Below are 21926 nucleotides of genomic sequence, written 5' to 3'. Positions count from 1 at the left end.
CTGGTCATGAAAATATGTTGGATACTTAAAATAGCAATAACAACGTGAGAAATGACAGTGAATGAGGAATGGCAGGATTTCAATATGGTAAACAGGATAAAGCCATTTACCTACATCATTCTCTTAAAAGTCAACGACTGACAATCACTCCAATTAGCAGTGACTTATCATCTTCATGTTCATACACATGTTGTCATGAAAATATGTCGGATACTTAAGGTAGCAATAACAAAGTGACGTCCTATTTTAAACTTCCCAATTCTGCACAATGCTAATACCATTCCTCACTCCAATGGATATTACTCCTGCAAACATTTATACTTACTGCCGAAAATGGTACCAAAATAATCATTAATAAATTATCTATCAACTGTAGTTCGGGTTTTATCTAATAATGTGAAACAAAATAAAACGAGCAAAAAGTTTCACAAGCATTTTTTGTAATATGTCGTTTTTCTGCCGGTCTTGAGACGTTTTGACTGACATTTTATACTTCCGATTTTTGATATTTGAAGAATTGTTTTGATTGTCAATGACTTTACAAGGATACATTGACGTCTCCTGCATCAGTGAGTATAACTTTTATGAATTATTATGTAGTTTTTCTGCTTTTATTTTGACAAAAACTAAAACAGGGGATAAAACATGCTGAATTACAGGTCCAAATCGAAAGAGAACAACAATGCATCATCAAATTTCTGAAAATTCCTTCATTTATCTACACAGTGACACTGTCCTTTTGATTCAGTAATCTGTCGCATTTTTCCGCAAGATCTATTTATAAACACATCGTTTCTGAGAGTGGCCAAACACAAGAACAATTTGATAACTCATAAGGCTTGCAACCTTAAAAGCCGAGAGTATCCGAATTAACCAGGAAGTAATTTTTGTTTATTTTAAATGCCAACCTCTGTAAATAGCTATTTATTTTGAGTAAACATTGAGGTAGGTTTATGCATATTATTGTTTTATTATATTTAGAATGCAATTTATTAGGGGTTGCCAATTTTTTTGCATGAAAATTGGTCAAATGTTTTATAATTTAAATAAATTAGACTTTTGCAATTGTTTTTATTTTGGATATTGTGATCGGTTTTAATGAAATCAACAGACCGGGTTCTAAGGGATCTGGTCACTTTCACTTTTAAAACAACTAAATAAACTAATGGAGAATTGGTGGTTATTATTTATTAAAGCCATTCTAAATTATTAATTAAAAATCTGTCAAGCTGAAGTTTGTTATCGTTTATGCGCATGTTTCTGCCAATGATATTGCCAGACAAATTCATATTTGATAACTTAAAGGAGCTCGACAACCAAAAATCAATTAATCAAATTACAACGCCAAGTTTCCATTAAGTGTTTTATTGGTTATTAAGAAAAATGCAGGCTGGCTTATATATAGGTATTTCACAATTGAAACTAAGAAAGCAAGCATTTTTTAATCTTCTAAACAGTTAATTGGATGCCTACCAATTTGAATTGTTTATAGATCATACATTATCACTAAGTAACTAATACTTAAATAATAATGGGAAAGTTTCAAATTTCAACAATGTTTTAAGGTGTAAATTTCAGGAAACATTTTTATATTCTGTATAGTAACTTGGATTATAAAATCACTCTCTGTAAAAATTATTCAACTTTTCAAACATTATTAGCCTTCAAATTTATTGGAATTCCTGTTATGATAGGATTTCAATTGCTGTCATTAATTTTCAACTCAATGTTGTGATTATTCATTTGAAATGATTTTAAACTTCACATTCCATAAATGGCTGTTCTTACTTTTTGAATAAATATTGTGAGTATTTTTACAAATTAGTAAGTCTTCCAATTCATGGATGGTCAGTTTTGTCATTTATTGGTCTTTTTTCCCTTTTTTATTTAATCTTTTCTTCCTTTCAGTGAGATACATGTATAAAGCCATAGAATACATTCATGCCACTCAAATTCAGCCACTCAGAATGATGGGAAGGATTGCAGAACTGAGGTAACTTATAACTATGATGCATATTTACCAGAGAACATCTCATGAACATGCCATTTGCTTAATTTGCTTTGGAATTATACCTTATTGTAAGTTATTGATAACTCTTTATAAACTGTGACATTTTGTATGATGACACATTTTATTATTTGTAAAATAAATGCTTTTGACATTTTTCTGAGCTGTGAAGTTGAATTGATTCTTAAATTGATTTTGATAAATACCAAACTGTGTATAGACATCAAACCTCATTACATATATATACATAGTTGTCCCTCTCTGAATAATACATAATTATCTTTAATATGTTTCTTTTTACTTTCAGTTTCACTCTCACCTGACTGATGCAGATTCAGTAACCTAATTGTATGTACTTTTTTGTCAAATTGTATTTTTTGGCTCTATTAAAAAAATAATGTTGACCTTTTTGAGGAATAATTTGGAAAGGAAAAATAAATTATTATAAAGAAAAAGTAATTTGCTATGTACAAAAAGTGGACAAAAATGTTGAACAGTATGAAGTTTTAAACTAGAAAATCCTTACTTCTCTCTGTATGTATGTCAACTTTATTAAGATAATATCTGGTAATATATATAATGTATTCCCTTAATTAATTGTGATAAAAACTTTTTACACTGTATGTATGCATCTGTATATGTATGTTGCCATATAAACTGAATGCATGTAGTTTCTTTTGTTGTGTTTTGAAATCAACACATTCCTTTGTTATATTTTCAGGCTCATGATGGTTTCTGAAAAAAAAATCAGCTGTGTAATTTGACAGTATTTTTCAGTATTTGACAGTGGTTCTATCATGCAACAGTCATACCATGAAGTGTCTCACAGATTCTCTCTCAATTCCTGCAATATCCAAGATTACAGTGTAGTGCAAAGAGGATTAATTTTCTTGCAATAAGAAGTATCTGCACTTCCAAATACCCCGGTACAGCATGAACAGTTCCTTCATTTTTTGAGTGATTATGGAGTGAAAATGTTTCCATATAAAATGTTGTCTTTTTATGTGTAAAACTTCACATGTTATGAATGGTTACAAATACATGCATGGACATTTTGATTCCAAATCTATGTACACATATTGATTCCAATAATTAAAAGTATTAATTAAAGTATTTTAAATTTGGTTTGAAACAGAAATATTGTCCTTTTGTTTGTGTCTAAACAGTAAGTGGTATTATTCGTGTTTATAGTTTCCATGTCAATTTCAAAAAAAGTCAGTTCTTTTAAAGATGCACTCTTACTCCCACGTAAGATTTACCCCAATTAATACTATTTTTTATTATTCCAAAAAGGATGAATAAATGTCGAAAACAATGGTTCTAATAAAGGATACCTATTTTAACTTGAAGGATATGTGCATAAAACACAGTGTTTCTACCATTTGAGATCATAGTAGATCACAGTAAATCTTTAAGCATTCACCAATCATTTAATATTTTTGCGTTTTCAGCTATTAAATACACGGTTACAATCTTGTTATCAGTACTAAATATTTTCCATAAAAGAATTATTAAGTAAGTAGTTAAAGGGTTAACAGTCAAAGTATATGTTTGTTACACGTGTGTATGCATTGATATTGAATAAGTGTGTCACTTTAAACAGTTGCCATCGTAACTAGAGTCTAGTTTTCTTAGGAAACAGTAATTGTTGTCTAAAAACCTTAGTATTTTCAATGTGATAGCATGTCCGCTTCAGTCAATGAAATATTTCTGTTATTTTTTATTCATTTGGTCATACTTTGTATACAATTATATTTATAATTTAACCTTGAAAATTGCTGACAATCTCATACTTAAATTAAAATATTCAGAACTGCTAGATGGGTTTAAGTTCAACTTTTTTACAATTGTCAGGCAAATCAAGATATACATAATTCTCCTTTTTAACAATTAGCGATGTTTCTTAGCATTTTTTGTATTTTTATTCAATGGTTACCATGGCAACTAATTTTTTGTTTGCCTTTAATCTTCCTATTTATAATACTAAATAAATTTGTAAAAATGCAACAGTCAAGCAGTAAATGGAAGAATGTAAATGTTCTTTGACTTTGACCTTATTGCTAGCTCATTCTTCAAAATATACGGCATTTTTAAAATTTCTTAAAAATAGACTTTTTTTCATCATTTTTTTTAACGTGAAATAATTTGCTTAAAGCATTGTTTAAGCTGTGATTTTTAGATATGTGTATTAAATTTATAGAAAATAACAAAATGTGTTGTTTTACATTATTTATTTCATTTAAATTCCGAAGTTTTGAATTTGACCTATTTTGGCAGAAAAATTGATAAAAATGTAAAATTAAAAGGGCCATAATTCTGTCAAAAATTGATGGATTTTAAAAAAATGTGCATATTTTAAGACAAACGTACAAACCTTCTCAGGTACATTATTGACCTATCAAATTTAACGAAAGTTGTTGTGGGATTAAACAAGCTGTCAACTTAGAGGGAAAATTTGCACTGATGTCAATCAGTGAATACTTAATCCAACATTATTCCATTGTTTACCAATAAGAGACTTTTCACCAAATAATACACGTTGTTGACGCACAAATTATGAACACTGATTGGTTAATGGGCATATTTTTTGCAATGATCATCTCTCTTGGTTGTTTGATGTTTTTAAATGAGAATTATCCATTTATTGAGAAAAACAAAATAAGTATTTCATAAAGTCAAGTCAGTATTTTATTTTCAAATGGGCAGCCAACAGCAAGTAATGAATAAATGTACGCTCAGTATGGTTTAGAGTTAACCTTTGATGATGGCACTACAAGTATGCTCAAAAGATGACCAAGTGTTTTGAAGCCTAGCATGATTTTTTTTTTAATTTATTATCATTGAGAGTGCTCATATGCTGATTTAAAGACATGATAATTTTTTTATATGTATATTATTAATTCTTTGGCATGCGCTATATTTGTAGCGTGATAGGTTTATATGTTAAATGAAATAAAAAGGACAAACCACAAATTAAATGAATGAAACAACCCCTTTTTTGCTTTTTATTAATCTTTCTGATGTTGTACGTTAGTCGACACTTATTGAAGAACAAAAAACACGGAAATGACGGAAATGACCAATATTACTATGCCCCACGTACAGGGTACATGAACATGTCTCTTCCAAAAAACATATCAGGTTTTTCCTAGTACTTCAGTTCTTGATCGGAAGATTGTCAGAGTACTCGCGTACCGATTTTACTTGCCATCCCTATAATATTATGATCTGGAAATTATTGCTGCATTGCCAGGTGTTACATAAAATGATAAATGAATTGTGGGTTGGGCATTGTTTTAAACAGATTGGTGTACAAATTTTAGCTTAGTTGTTATAAACTTTACAGAATCTTGCAGGTGTGTTGTGTTAAAACATTGTAAAAAAATCTAAAAAAAACTAGGAGTTGTTTTTAAGGTTATTTAAACTTATTGAAGGTGTGTTGTTTTTTACTTTCCCATCTTGAAAATAGATCATTTTTCTAGTAAATAATAAATATTATGCCAAGTAATAATGATAGACTGGTGGGAGTGTATGTCCCCTAAGGGTAAGAGGATAGACTTGAAGCTGAGCGTTGCGATGATCAAAGGGTTACTTAGGGTGTAATAAAAGACAATTTACTGAGGGATGTGAAATAAGACTGATATCTTAGGATGTGATGATAGACTTGTTACTTATCAGGGTTATGATAATAAATTGTTTTTTAAGGTAAGAATGATAGACTGGTATATAAGGCAATGATGATTGACTGGTAACTAAGTTTGTTAGTTATACTTATTTCTATTAGCTCGATTGTGACGAAAGCTGATAGCTTATAGGACCACTCTCAAGTCTGTTTCCTGGGTAGAAACCAGTACAGGTGTCCATTTTGAGAGGCCAAGACAAAGCTTATAGAACCACTCTCAAGTCTGTTTCCTGGGTAGAAACCAGTACAGGTGTCCATTTTGAGAGGCCAAGACAAAGAATCCATAGTGGGGATCAAAGGGTGCTATGATGGACTGGAAACTAAGCAAGCAATGGTCTGGAAACTGGGGGTGCAATGATAGACTGGAAACTTAGGATGTGATGATAGACTGGCAATTGAGGGCACGATGATAGACTTATAATGGGCATTGTTTTGATAGACTGGAAACTTAGGGTGCGATGATGTACTGAAAACTGAGGGTTTGATGATAGACTGGTAACTGAGGGTGCAATGATAGACTGGAAACTGAGGGTGCAATGATGAACTGAAAACTGATGGTTTGATGATAGACTGGTAACTGAGGGTGTGATGACGGACTGGTAACTGAGGGTGTCATGATGGACTGGTAACTGAGGGTGTGATGATAGACTGGAAACTGAGGGTGTGATGACGGACTGGTAACTGAGGGTGTGATGATAGACTGGTAACTGAGGGTGTGATGATGGACTGGTAACTGAGGGTGTGATGATAAACTGGAAACTGAGGGTGTGATGATGGACTGGTAACTGAGGGTGTGATGATAGACTGGAAACTGAGGGTGTGATGACGGACTGGTAACTGAGGGTGTGATGATAGACTGGTAACTGAGGGTGTCATGATGGACTGGTAACTGAGGGTGTGATGATAGACTGGAAACTGAGGGTGTCATGATGGACTGGTAACTGAGGGTGTGATGGTAGACTGGTAACTGAGGGTGTGATGACGGACTGGTAACTTAGGGTGCGATGATGGACTGGTAACTGAGGGTGGGATGATAGACTGGTAACTGAGGGTGCAATGATAGACTGGAAACTGAGGGTGCAATGATGAACTGAAAACTGATGGTTTGATGATAGACTGGTAACTGAGGGTGTGATGACGGACTGGTAACTGAGGGTGTGATGATGGACTGGTAACTGAGGGTGTGATGATAGACTGGAAACTGAGGGTGTGATGATGGACTGGTAACTGAGGGTGTGATGATAGACTGGTAACTGAGGGTGTGATGATGGACTGGTAACTGAGGGTGTGATGATAGACTGGAAACTGAGGGTGTGATGATGGACTGGTAACTGAGGGTGTGATGATAGACTGGAAACTGAGGGTGTGATGACGGACTGGTAACTGAGGGTGTGATGATAGACTGGTAACTGAGGGTGTCATGATGGACTGGTAACTGAGGGTGTGATGATAGACTGGAAACTGAGGGTGTCATGATGGACTGGTAACTGAGGGTGTGATGATAGACTGGTAACTGAGGGTGTGATGACGGACTGGTAACTTAGGGTGCGATGATGGACTGGTAACTGAGGGTGTGATGATAGACTGGTAACTGAGGGTGCAATGATAGACTGGAAACTGAGGGTGCAATGATGAACTGAAAACTGATGGTTTGATGATAGACTGGTAACTGAGGGTGTGATGACGGACTGGTAACTGAGGGTGTCATGATGAAATGAAAACTAAGGGTTTGATGATAGACTGGTTATTGAGGGTGTGATGATGGACTGGTAACTGAGGATATAATGATAGACTGGAAACTGAGGGTGTGATGATGAACAGAAAACTGAGGGTTTGATGATAGACTGGTAACTGAGGATGTGATGATGGACTGATAACTGAGAGTGTGATGATAGACTGGTAACTGAGGGTGGTATGATGGACTGGAAACTGAGGGTGGGATGATAGACTGGTAACTGAGGAAGGGATGATGGACTGGAAACTGAGGTTGGGATGATGAACTGAAAACTGAGGGTTTGATGATAAACTGGTAACTGAGGGTGTGATGATGGACTGGTAACTGAGGGTGTGATGATGGACTGGTAACTGAGGGTGTGATGATAGACTGGTAACTGAGGTTGCAATGATGGACTGGTAACTGAGGGTGGTATGATGGACTGGAAACTGAGGGTTTGATGATAAACTGGTAACTGAGGGTGTGATGATGGACTGGTAAGTGAGGGTTTGATGATAAACTGGTAAATGAGGGTGTGATGATGAACTGAAAACTGATGGCGTGATGATAGACTGGTAACTGAGGAAGGGATGATGGACTGGAAACTGAGGTTGGGATGATGAACTGAAAACTGAGGGTTTGATGATAAACTGGTAACTGAGGGTGTGATGATGGACTGGTAACTGAGGGTGTGATGATGGACTGGTAACTGAGGGTGTGATGATAGACTGGTAACTGAGGTTGCAATGATGGACTGGTAACTGAGGGTGGTATGATGGACTGGAAACTGAGGGTTTGATGATAAACTGGTAACTGAGGGTGTGATGATGGACTGGTAAGTGAGGGTTTGATGATAAACTGGTAAATGAGGGTGTGATGATGAACTGAAAACTGATGGCGTGATGATGGACTGGTAACTGAGGGTGGTATGATGGACTGGAAACTGAGGGTGGGATGATAGACTGGTAACTGAGGAAGGGATGATGGACTGGAAACTGAGGGTGGGATGATGAACTGAAAACTGATGGCGTGATGATAGACTGGTTACTAAGGGTGGGATGATGGACTGGAAACTGAGGGTGTGATGATGGACTGGTAACTGAGGGTGGTATGATGGACTGGAAACTGAGAGTTGGATGATAGATTGGTAACTGAGGAAGGGATGATGGACTAGAAACTGAGGGTGGGTTGATGAACTAAAAACTGAGGGTGCAATGATGGACTGGTAACTGAGGGTGGGATGATGGACTGGAAACTGAGGGTGCAATGATGGACTGGTTATTTGGGGGTGCAATGATGGACTTGTAACTGGGGGTGCAATGATGAACTGAAAACTGTGGGTGCAATGATGGACTGGTAACTGAGGTTGCAATGATGAACTGGAAACTGAGGGTGCAATGATGGACTGGTAAATGAGGGTGTGATGATGGACTGGTAACTGGGGGTGCAATGATGGACTGGTAACTGGGGGTGCAATGATGGACTGGTAACTGGGGGTGCAATGATGGACTGGTAACTGAGGTTGCAATGATGGACTGGTAACTGGGGGTGCAATGATATACTGGTAACTGAAGGTGCAATGAAGGACTGGTTACTGAGGGTGCAATGATGGACTGGTAACTGAGGTTGCAATGATGGACTGGTAACTGAGGTTGCAATGATATACTGGTAACTGGAGGTGCAATGATGGACTGGTAACTGGGGGTGCAATGATGGACTGGTAACTGAGGTTGCAATGATGGACTGACAACTGGGGGTGCAATGATATACTGGTAACTGAGGTTGCAATGATGGACTGGTTACTTGGGGTGCAATGATGGACTTGTAACTGAGGTTGCAATGATGGACTGGTAACTGAGGGTGCAATGATATACTGGTAACTGGAGGTGCAATGATGGACTGGTAACTTGGGGTGCAATGATAAACTGGTAACCTGAGGTGCAATGATGGACTGGTAACTGGGGGTGCAATGATGGACTGGTAACTAGGGGTGCGATGATAAACTGGTAACTGAGGTTGAGATGTTAGACTGGAAACTGTGGGTGAGACGATAGACTGCTAACCAAGGGTGTGATAAACACCCAAACAAACAAGTGCAATGGAATTGAATTTGATCAAGATGGGTTTTATTTAATCAAAATTGTTCAATATTGAAGGCGGACTCAATCTTGAGTGTTGCCTCATATATAATGTTTTACTCAGAAAAAATGTGGTTGAATTATGGTCATGTAAAATCCCAGGGTAGTTATAAGATAATCTGTCAAGTAGTTGTTATATTAATGTAAATATGGTAACTGTCAATTGCACTTCAACCATATAAAAATAATGACCACAAGGAATTCGGACAATAAATTAATGAACTGTGCATTTAGTGCATTTTACTGCTCCCTTAAAAAATATCATTCCACCCTTTGTTTTCACTGTCTGATATCTGTTATAAATTTGTCACAGTGTCATATTGAGAAAATACTTTAAAGTGTGATTGAAAAATAGTCTAATGGCTTTTGACCAAATCGGGAAATGCCAAAGTGTGCACATGTAAGGAATGTGTTTGTTTGCAGATGTACCCAGTGTGCCAGCTGTGTGGGGACCACAAATGGCTGGCTGCCGGAGACTTTCAGGATGCCATGCAAATCAGTGCCACTGATTCCAAGGCTGCTATGCTGCATGGTAAGTGCAATAAGGGTGCAAATACCCTAATATCACATAAATACTCAAGTCTTATCTCAATTCTCACCTCATTTTACCTCATAGCATAGTTTTTTTTAATAATCAAAATTGTTTGTACTCTTTCTAAAAAAATATTTTCTCATAAAATATTGAGGGCTGAAAGTGAAAAGGTTTTATCTTCTTCTTTATTTAATGTCACTTAGAACCTTTTGGTGTTCACCCCTCGATATGTTGATTTAAAACTTTGGTCAAGTTTCCAAAGGAAAAATTTGCAAAAGTACAAAAAAATTATTTGACTAAAATTCATCTTTCTTTCAACAATTTCTCAAATAATTTTTACAATAAAATAAGTTTTTAAATATTGACAAAAGGATTTTTTATCAACACATTCTAATTGAATAATTATACATTCTTTAAAATTGTAAAAAGATACACATTTTGAATCATACTATGCTTTTATGTGGTTAAAAGTGGGTTGAGTTTGTTGTTGAAATTTGACTTGAAGTATTTTTGTGATATTGGAGCTAGGTCGATTATTATAAGTGTTTATAGGGTTAGCGTTTGCTCTTTGCTGCTGTTGTTGAATAATAAATCTGTGAGAGGAATTATTTATGTCAGGCAAACAAAGCCACATAATAAAAGATTTAAAGAGAATCTTTCAATATCCCCAGCCGAAAGGCGAAGGGGATTATAGTAATGGTAGGCGTTTGTGTATGTGTGTGTCTTGGCAATCTTGTCCAGAGCATAACTTGAAAAGTCTTTGAGTTATTGACTTAAAACTTCATATACAGATATATCTCATTTAGGGGAATTGCAGTGCACAGGAACGATAACTCTGACTGCAGTTATTGACCTTTGTTAATTATGTCTCCCCCGTCAGTCAGTCAGTCTGTACGTCACACTTTGTTTCCGCTCAATAACTATAGAACGCTTAGACCCAGGAACTTCATACTTGGTATGCTGGTTGGTCATGACTAGTAGATGACCCCTATTGATTTTGAGATCAGTAGGTCAAAGAAGAAATGGTTTCTGCTCAATAACTAAAGATCCTTTGGGTCCAGCAACTCCATACTTGGTATGCTAGTTGTTCATGACTAGTAGATGACCCCTATTGATTTTGAGATCAAAAGGTCAAAGGTCAAGGTCGCGGTTACCTTTAGGTAAAAAACGATATGTTGGTGTTGATCTTAAGCTTAAAAATGGTTTCTGCTCAATAACTAAAGAACGCTTGCACCCAGGAACTACATACTTGGTATGCTAGTTGATCATGTAGATGACCCCTATTGAATTTATGATCAGTAGGTCAAAGGTCAAGGTCACGATGACCTTGAGCTGAAAAAAAATGGTTTCCAATCAATGATTGAATAACGCTTGCGCCCAGGAACTTCATACAATACAAACTTCGTTCACATTTTCCAAGATTAATCAACAACACTTCATTCTCTTCCTCAGTAAGTATATATATATATATATAATTTAAACATGTATATAAACTATATGGCACCATTCAAACTATGTACTCGTTAAAGTTGAGCGCAAAATCTGAAATACTAATGACTTCACATTTGGTACCAGACCAAGTACCAGTTTGAATCATATTTAGTAACAGACCAAGTACTAGTTTGAATTTAAGCACACTTTGATACTGCCTTTAATATAAAACTTATTGTTGGTACATGATATGAATTAAACATCAGTAGGTCAAAGGTCAAGGTAAAGGTGACCTTGAGGTAAAAACAGTTTCCGCTCCATAACTTAAGAACGCTGGGAGCCAGGAACTTCATACTTGGTATGCATGTTGGTCATGATTTAAATAGATGACCCCTATTGATTTTGAGATCACTGATCTTATGTAGTAGATGTTCACTATTGAATATAGGTGAATAGGCCAAACTTCAAGGTCACTGTTTGTTCCTCTACATTCCAAAAGCAAAATTTTTATGTCCAGCAATGACCACACAATTGGGGAGACAAGCACGTTTTCAAAAAAGCAATATCTAGTATTCATTGCTATCCTTAGCTGTAAGGCAAAGTTGACTCTGTTTTTAAATTGGATGGGGGATATGTCAGTCTGTGACTGCTTTTGTTTAAATTGTTTCAACAAATCCTTCTGGTTGGGTCAAATCTCTGCTGAAGGATATCACCCTCAAGGGTTGTCTTTTGTACATAATTGATCATATCAATTGGCTTGTTTGAGTGTAATATATCATTTCAATGTACTTGTTTCAGTGTGATGTTAATATAATTATCATTCCAATGTACTTATTTGATGTTAATATATCATTTCAATGTACTTCCTTGTACATATATACTTGTTTGGTGATATCTCATGATAATAATTGTTCATTTCAATGATTCTAGGTGTCTCTATCCTGGAGCTTTGCCTCATCATTTCCATGAAACACCTAAATGACATATATGATGGTGAACCTTTCAACTTTGAAATGGTCTACAAAGGTGAGCTATCACAGGATCTTGGCCCTTGTTTACCAACAGTCTCATTTGGGGCTCAGACTCAAAGTTCAGTTGCAAATCTACATTTGATTGTAACCATCTTTTACCAACAGGAGACTCGGGCTTCAGTCTGTTTATAATCATTAGCACTTTCTTTTGCAATCACTTTTATTTTCTTTACTAATACACCATGTTCATACTTGCCTACGTATGGTTATATACACTTGCAGCGTAACTCACCTTTCCTTAAACTTGAGTATTAAAGTAAAATACAATTATCCAGGGCTTGCGGCTTGTGCTAATTAATACCACTACGCTTTTAATGCTTTTCAGCAAAATAAAACATTTTCTAACATTTTCAAATATTGAAGAACAAAAGAGCTTACTTTACATTCTAATAATGAAGACTTTAAACCATTGTTTTAAAAAGTTCATTCACAGTGAATATGAAATGAAAATGTTCAATGTCTGACTCCTTAAATGTGAGAGTCTCATTTCAAAAACTGGAACATTTGTACAATTTCGCTTAAAAAACATTAATTTATGTTTATGATATACCCACCTCTGTGCAGGGTAACCTGCTTTAACAGACCATAATACCTTATTCGAAAGAAGATACATATCAAAATGTTGTATCATATTATATAAAAGGGACCAAATGTTCTTTTGCATCTCATTTTTTTTAGGTAGTATATACATCACAGGAAAGAGATTTTTTGAAGTGTACTCAATGACAGTAGTATAATCTAACTGCAAAAATAAAAAAAATATTTCGATTAATTTTATCCAAATTTCACAGAACAGAATGATGCTTTTACTGTATCTCAAAGTTTCTTAAAAACACACAGGGGGGTGGGGGTGGGGGGTTATTTAATTTTCTCCATGGTTCCACTATTCTGGTCCATCAATCCTTGTTTCGGCCATAACTAAGTTATTTTTGATTCTACAAGATAAACGACATACTGTTTTTGTTTATTAAAAAGCCTACATGTCAAATTTGCAACCTCTACTTAAAAGGTACCTTTTAGATCACAGCATGACTCTTTAAAATGTTGTTTGTAGAATTATGTATATTTTATTTTTTAGAATATCAAAAGTTTGCGCAGCGCCGATCATCAATGCAAGTGTTTGATAAGCCGGTGGTGCTTAAGGTAAATATTATCTTGTGTTTGGTATTTTTTAGAGTTATTTCCATTTGATTGTTTTTATACTTAATTTGTTTACTTTTAAATTCTTTATTCTTTAAATTTTCCTTCACTCTCCTTACACTGATTGAACAAATGATTTTAAAGGTTATACTAAATAGTCAAAAAACATGCTATTAATACAGCAACAGTCAACCTACCTAACAGTCAACTCAGTTATAAACTGCGGTATGTTTTTAAATACTTAAAAGAAATTTTATGCCTTATTTCACAGATGTAGTCCTTATTTCTATATAGTTGAACTGAAGACCATTAACTTCATTGAAGCTTTCTTACCAACATAGGGCATATAAGGAATATACGACATCACTCCCAGTGGGTGGTGTGGTGGGGGTATTAATCACATCCAGTGATAGCTCTAGATATTTATGAAAATATCACCTTTAAAACCTTGGTATTAAACAAAATTTTAATTGTAAGAACAGTTTAGGATTAATCTTTTTGAATGCATGTGGACAACTGTTAGTTTTACAAATAGTCATTAAGAAAGAGATATTTAGATGTAAATAAATGTTCTTTAAATATTGTGTAATTAGCATTGTTCTGTTACTAATTTCTTTGTGGGAGATTTTATTAGATAGTTGGAAATGTACCTGTAGCATTTTTAATTGTACGCATAGACACATAAGTGAGCTATCAATATCTGAAGGTATTTCAGTTTAGTGTCAATATATTATATGGGTTGCTTCCTGTAGGAAAATCTTGAAAATGTACAAACATAAAAGCCAAACAACGTTCAGTAAATTTGCGACAATTGCAACAAACATTAACTAGTTAAATTTCGTAAGTCTATACACCCCATGCCTTTTATTTTATTCCTTATCTTCTTAAGCATTTCCATTTTGAGGGAACAAAAATTGATTCATACGCCCCTAATTTTGTCTGCAAAATAAGTTCCCACCACCTGATCATCATCACGTAAGGCATACATTGATAAGAACAGTGTGTAGACATGTTGTTTAATTCTTAGGGAGTGTTTGTCTTTTCACCAATAGTGAAAAACATACAAAAAAAAATCATGTAAACAAGGGAAAGTACATGCACTGAGTGTGTTTTTTTTGTTGCATCAAATTCACCAACAAGCCCACAATCCTCCAACCTTTCCTATATAACACATAGCGAAACATTCTCCATTCAAATTTACGTAGGCGGTGTTTTTCAACCTTACGTAAAATAAGAGATACTGAGAAAAATACAAGGACAATTCAAACACATAACAAGGCACAGTACATGAACTCTGCCACTTTTGTTGTACCACTGGTGATCGAGCTCATTAAAACAACAAGCACCTAGTCCTTCAATCTTTCCTATATAACACATAACACATCCTATCTTATATATTAAGGGTTTTTACCCGATTTCTCACCAATTTTTTGCCTACGTCCTATCTATGCTAGCGTCCTATAAATAGTATAATATGGTATACACCTATCTTGGTCATATCATGTGATAACAACGACTAGCCAATCACGCATAAGGAATGAATTCTACTAGGTAGACATACCCAGTAATCTTTTTTAATGGAAAAATCAAAATAACTGCTAAACTTAAATAAATTGTAAACTATGTGGTACTTCAGTTAGTAAGTTTCAATCCATTGTACACATTAATACCATGTTTATGACAGTTTTCGACAATTTTCTTTTTTTCTTGCAAATTGATCATCTGGTGCACAGTTGCTTTAAGTGCACAATTAAACATGTAACCAGGCAAAGTACATAATTTGTGCCACTTTTGTTGTGCCACTGGTAATCCAGGTGAGCAACAACAAGTACCTAGTCCTTCAACCAATCCCCCTGTGAAAGAACCATTGGGCTGTTTTTCACGCTGGTGATTGAGGTCAACAACAACAAGCACATAGTCCTTCAACTTTTCCTATGAAACTCAAAGCAAAACTCCAGTAAACCTAGCATGGTGCAGTTTTTCACACTACAGTGATTGAGGTCAGCAACAACAAGTAAGAAGTCCTTCAGCCTTTCTTATAAAACACATAGAGAAACATTTCTCCGTAAAAGTTATTTTTTTTACATGGGTATCAATAACAATTTTTTTATTTCATGTGGTATAGCTGAGAGATTTATCATCATAAAGGTTATGTCCTTAAAAACTAAAATATGCATATGTTTTTTTAAAATCTATCAATTTTTGACACAAATATGGCACTTTATTCTTTTTTATTTCTATCAATTTTTCTGCCAAAATAGGTCAAATTCAAAATTTCTGATTTGGAATGAAATAAATAAAGCTAAATAACACATTTTGTGTATTTTCTCTAAATTTGATAATCATTTCTAAATAAGGCTAAAAAAATGTTTTTTTTCAAAATATTTCATGCTGAAATTTTCGATGAAAAAATTATTAGTTAATAGGAAAATTTAAATTTGCCGTATATTTTGAAGTTTGAGCAAGCAATAAGGTAAAAGTCACAGAATATTTATTTTCAAACATTCACTGATTAATTAATGCATTTTCACAATGTATAGCCTTATAAATAGGAAGTTAAAAGGCAAAGTTTAACAATGATTTGGTTGGCATGGCAACCATTTAGAAACTAAGCTTTTTGTTAAAAAGGAGAATTTCATATGTATATCTTGCATTGATTTGCCTGACAATTGTGAACTCGTCACTATCAAGCAAGACTAAACATTTTAAGAGAAATATGAAATATGAAATTGTCATAAAATTTTAAGGTTATATTATAAATAGAATTGTATACACAGTATGACCAAATGGAAAATAATTAACAGAAACATTTTATTGTCTGAATCCTACATGCTCCAAAAGAATGGCATTAAAAATACCAAATAATTTAAATAAAAGAAAGCTAAGCAAATGGCATGTTCATGAGATATTTTCTATGACAAATATGCAATCCTCACCATCTTTCCAGTGGCTGCTTGATTTAGAGTCACATGGATGTATTACCTGTATATGGCTTTATATATCACTGAAAGAATTTAGGATAGATCATAAAAAAATGAAGAACAGGGAACATAAGACCAATAAATGAATTAACAGACTCTTACTGTGTTAAAATACAAGATTTAGTTGAAAAGTAAGAGCAGCCACTCACTTTTACGTGAATTAAAAAAAAAATCAGATGAATAATCACAACATTGAGTTGAAATGTAATGAAAGCCATTCACATAATTTCCAGGACAATATATTTGAAAAATAATAATGTTTGAATAGTAGAATATGTTTAACAGAGAATGATTTTAGAATAAAAATAAACAGTCACCATAAAATTGTTCCTGAAAGTAACATGCTAAATCATTGATGTTATGAAATTTGAAACTTTCCTATTATTATCAATGTATTTGTTAGTGACTGATAATTATTGGTCTTATAAACAATTAAATTGGTAGGCGGGGCAGCTCAGCATCCAATTAACTTTTTAGAACGTTCTATAGTGTTGAGCTGATGAAATGGATTTTTACTAGCTAACAAATAAATAACTTTAATGTTAATTTGTCCGTTTTTATTTGCTTGATGGATTTTTGGTTGTCAGAGCTTTTTCAAGTATTTAAATATGAATTTGTTCGGCAATCCCATTGGCAGAGGCAATGTGCCTGAACATTTATCCTAAATTATTCAATTATTCAGAATGGCTCGAATAAAATTAACCGCTAAATTTCTACTTTAGTCATAATTATTTTTTGAGCGGTGTATAAGCACAAGTCCTGTCAATCCCATTGTCGGAGGCACGTGGCTAAAAACTAACTTCAGTTTCACTAAGACATCAGTCAATGTTATTGTTATCATGGGGCTGTTTTTCACTGTACCACTTTGTTTATACCCTGGTAATCAAAGGTCAGCAACAACAAGCGCCTAGTCCTTTAGCCATACATTTGTTTTCAACATGTTTGGATAGGTTAAACATTAAGCAGAATCTGTTGTAAATATTTAGGTTTTATTAAAATGTACACAAATATAGGGCATACCAGCTCGCCTTTTGCACATGAGTGAACATACAAAAAAACAGACACAGTTATATTTTGTTTTTAGCTTGACTAATCGAAGAATTAAACGAGGCTTTACCTCTCATCCCTGCGTCTGCATGGGTGTCCAGGTTAAGTTTTAGGGCAGGTTGGTATTTTCCCAATGAGTTTACATTACACCATGTTGTCCTAAATACAAATTATGGCCCCGATTGACTTAGGAGCTTAAGTTAAAGTTTTAGGGCACATTATGTCACTGTATTTATAACTAGTATTAAGATATTGTTAAATTTTTTAAAATCTCTAATTATGTATGAATATTTAATTTAATTCATCTGATAATGGGCGTTTCAATCTCAGAAATGTCAATGGGGCTAAACAATCCTTTCACAACATCTATATAATTGTATGGTTACTGTTTCTTGACCAGTTTTTTACTCCAATCAGATTCCAAAATAAATTAATTGTAGTGGATCAAAGAAAAGTGTGTCATTTAACAAAGATTAAATAGACGAAAAACTGCTAAACTATGTGCTAAATTACATCAACTTTAAAATTAACTGACCGCTAGTACACCAATCGGATTGAATACGTGTTAGTGTGGTCTTCCATTTAGAATTGACAAGGTTAGTTGCTAGACATTGTGGGTATAGTGATGGTACCTGATAATACAGCCACAACACCAGGCTCAAAACGAATCACTAACTGGTAATAGTGTACAATTTTTTGTCATTGAAAAACTAATGTATTTGTTTACATTATGGTTCAAAAGTGAAAGGATGGTTTAGCCTCATCGACAATTCTGAGATTGCAACGCCCATTATCAGATGAATTGCCTTAAATATTCATAAATAATTAGATATTTTAAAAAATACAACAATATCTTAATACTTATAAATACAGAACTTTAACTATTCCAAACATGCCGAGTTGAGTGCATTATTATACAGCGTATTGGCTCAGCCTCAACGCTTTGGCTCAAGCTCCCTGGCTTTTGGCTCCAGCTCAACCCAGAAAAGAGTATTGACATGCTTATTCCGGTAAACAGGCCGTCATTTTTATTCCCGACAAAATAAAAGCACTCGATAATACTTGTTTTATCTTAAAGTAAACTTTTTGAGTGAAATTCAGCTGAAAATTGGTGAAAATGTTCTAATTTCGTTTGTAAACATGCATGTGTTTGATGGGAAAATCGGTCTTATAACTCCATAAACAATATGTTTACAAAATAACCGAAAAACGTGTGAAGATTAAATATATTTATATGGCACTGCATTCCCCGATTTCTCAAATAAGCCCTCATAATTGTGATATTAGATAAAATAACGAGTCATACTTACGTTTTATGATGATGTCCGTTGTTTTGCTCTAGCTCGGAAGTGTCATCAGCTCTTTTTTATATACAGCTCCTAAAAGAGCTGGAGCCACTGTTTCGCATCCGTGTATATAGAGGCATTTGATAAGATATTTGTGTGACGTTAATAATGAGAAATGGATGTTATAAACATATATTAAATGAAATAACCCTACAGTCCAGCATTGGAATCTCTGAAAAGAATTCCTTCATGTCACTTTGCTTTGCAATATGGCAAATCAGAAAGAACTTACAAATTGTCACACCTGAGAATTATCATATTCCAATGTTGCTTGTTAAGATAATGTGTCGTTTTTTTTTGTTAAAAAAATAATTAAATAAACTTTGCTATTTATTAACTGTTAACTTTTACATATTTAGATTTAGTATGTTACAGCCTTTGAACATATGAACGCTTACGACAACGCAATACATAATTGGTGCCGAAGTAAACGACCAGTATGACGACTGAATACTCTGAAAATACATTGTAAGATATTTCATAATGGACTAAAATGGAAACTTGGGTCGTTTAAACATTGGATCACTTGAGGTTTTAGCTTGGGCACGGCGTCCTCGAATGATCGCAGTGTTATTTTATTGACAACCATCACACAATTAGGTTACATAACTCCATATTATCCTAAATACAAATTACGTCCCTTGATCAACTTAAAAAATATGGTTAAAGTTTTTGGGCAACTTTTGGGTTTTTTAACGCTAATACTGTTCCTTCAAGGTAACCCATAAGTTCATAATGCATGTTAGAATGATTTAGTCAATAGTTGTATAATATGTTATATTTACATTACGTAGTAATATGAGTATTTTTTGTTAGTACATATATTGGTATAGGGATCATGGCCTTCCTGACGACTGTTTGCTATACTTTTCTTGGCCCTCCTTATGCCACTTCAAGATATTTTATTTAGAAGTAAATACATTATCTTTCCTCATCCTGAAATAATTCAATGTCACTATCATGATTTTTGCTTTGGGAACAGCTTAATGCTGCACTCTTACAGATTGACCACTTTAACAACTTTTTTATTTTTTGTCTTGGAAAGAGCAAATTTTTGCGTAAATATGTGCAAACCAATAGATTGCTGACAAAAAATCAGATCGTAGATTTTCATATTTCCGTTCGAAAATTAATGTTTTATGGCTTAAACTAACGGTTTAAGAAAAATGCTTAAAACATCACTTTTTAGACTTATATATAAAAATCTGCAATCTGATTTTTTGTCAGCAGTCTTTTATCACTGGTTTCCATGGATTTTCGCAAAATTGGCTCGTTCCAGACAAAAAATAAAAAAGTTGTCAAAACGTCCAATCTGTGAGAGTGCAGCTTTAAGACCGCCAATAATGGGTGTCCATGTATAATTTTTGTAAATTTTTTGTGCATTTTCCTCAATATATAATTTGATATCACAGAAAGGTTGCCCAAGATCCTAGCAGCGCTTTACATCTCCAAGATTGGTCTTTTCGTCAATATATAATTTAAATTAAAGGAAGGTTGCCCAAGGTCCTTTAAAGTGACACTCTTTTTCAAAATCAATACAACATTAGCATCAATTTTGACTGATAAACCTTTAACTACTTACTAAATAATGCATATATGGAAAATAATAGTTACTATATACTAACAATGTTGTAACGTGTATTTAATAGCAAAAAGCGCAAAAATTCTAAATGATTAGTGAATGCTAAAAGTGGTCTACTATATTCTCATAAGGTAGAAATAGTGATAGTTCTTTTAACTTTAACTCGGTATCCTTCATAAGAATCATTGTTTTTGACATTTATTCATCCTTTTTGGAATATTAAAACAATATTTTTAATTGTGGAAAATCTTTTCTCCCACCTCAGATAAGTAGATCCGAAAATTTAACCATGCTAGAATAAAAAGATAAAACAAGTACCCACTATTAACTATTAACATTATCTGAATCCCTGCGCACATATCCATGACAACCACAAATTATCACATCGTCAGCTCAGTGCAATAACTCAATAACTGCATATAGACATCTGCTCATGGAAAAAAAATGGTGAGAAACTGGCGTTAACTGTGTGAATAGGAAAAATATTCATAATATTAGAATATTCTTAGAAATAGTGTCTGTTTTCTTTGGACTTGTTCATGAAAGTACCGGTACCTTTTATTCCTCTATGAGAGTCAAAACTTCCCCTCAGGATAAGCACTTTTTGTCTTTAACTTATAAGCTGGAACTGAGTATTTGTCTCAGTTATATGCAACAGTATATAAGGCATTTTTACCTTATTTTCAGGCATTTGAGCACCTGATTGCCCTGGAGCTGGTACGGCCACTAGAGAGCACTGGAGGTACTCGTGTACAGAAGGAGTACCGTCTCATGTCCCTCCTTGTGCACCCCTCCCAGGTACTCACCGCGCTGCAGAAGTACCCGAATTGTCCTACAGAGATATCCCAGTGGGCGTCTTGTTCCCTCGCTGTCTGACAGCTCGGGTCACCTAACTTCTACCTGAAAACTGTTTACATATCTGTGTCCTTATCAGCTATCAATTAATTCTTAATCTTGGATCTTAAAGCTGCACTCTCACAGATTTACCGTTTTTACAACTTTTTATTTTTTTGTCTTGGAATGAGGAAATTTTTGCGTAAATATCTGCAAACCAGTGATAAAAGACTGTTGACATAAGATCAGATTGCAGATTTTTATATTTCCGTTTGAAAACTAATGTTTTTTTGGCTTAACTGTTACTAATGGTTTAAGAAAAATGCATAAAACATCAATTTTTGAACTTAAATATAAAAATCTGCAATCTAATTTTTTGTCATCAGTCTTATATGACTGGTTTCCATGCATTCTCGCATAAATTGGCTCGTTCCAAGACAAAAAATTAAAAAGTTGTCAA

General features: G+C 34.2%; 1 protein-coding gene and 1 long non-coding RNA gene across 2 annotated transcripts in view; both read left to right on the top strand.

Annotated features, from left to right (window-relative positions):
* Nucleotides 1-21679, top strand: part of LOC128235238 (origin recognition complex subunit 4-like) — a 56657-nt gene extending 34978 nt beyond the window's left edge. Inside the window, exons 10-13 of the mRNA XM_052950021.1 lie at nucleotides 9966-10074; nucleotides 12436-12531; nucleotides 13615-13679; nucleotides 21320-21679. Coding sequence (XP_052805981.1) covers nucleotides 9966-10074; nucleotides 12436-12531; nucleotides 13615-13679; nucleotides 21320-21508 — 459 coding nt within the window. The 3' untranslated portion in view covers nucleotides 21509-21679. The remainder of the gene's footprint in view (nucleotides 1-9965; nucleotides 10075-12435; nucleotides 12532-13614; nucleotides 13680-21319) is intronic.
* LOC128235239 (uncharacterized) lies at nucleotides 867-4213 on the top strand. The gene is made up of 4 exons (XR_008261161.1): nucleotides 867-945; nucleotides 1909-1993; nucleotides 2316-2356; nucleotides 2730-4213. It is a non-coding gene; the product is annotated as an uncharacterized LOC128235239 (long non-coding RNA).
* Nucleotides 21680-21926: the final 247 nt, after the last annotated feature.

Source organism: Mya arenaria, chromosome 5, assembly GCF_026914265.1.
Source record: "Mya arenaria isolate MELC-2E11 chromosome 5, ASM2691426v1".
In the NCBI taxonomy this organism is placed as follows: domain Eukaryota; kingdom Metazoa; phylum Mollusca; class Bivalvia; order Myida; family Myidae; genus Mya; species Mya arenaria.
Note: the sequence above shows the minus strand (reverse complement) of the source record. Positions and strands in the feature narration are given on the sequence as shown.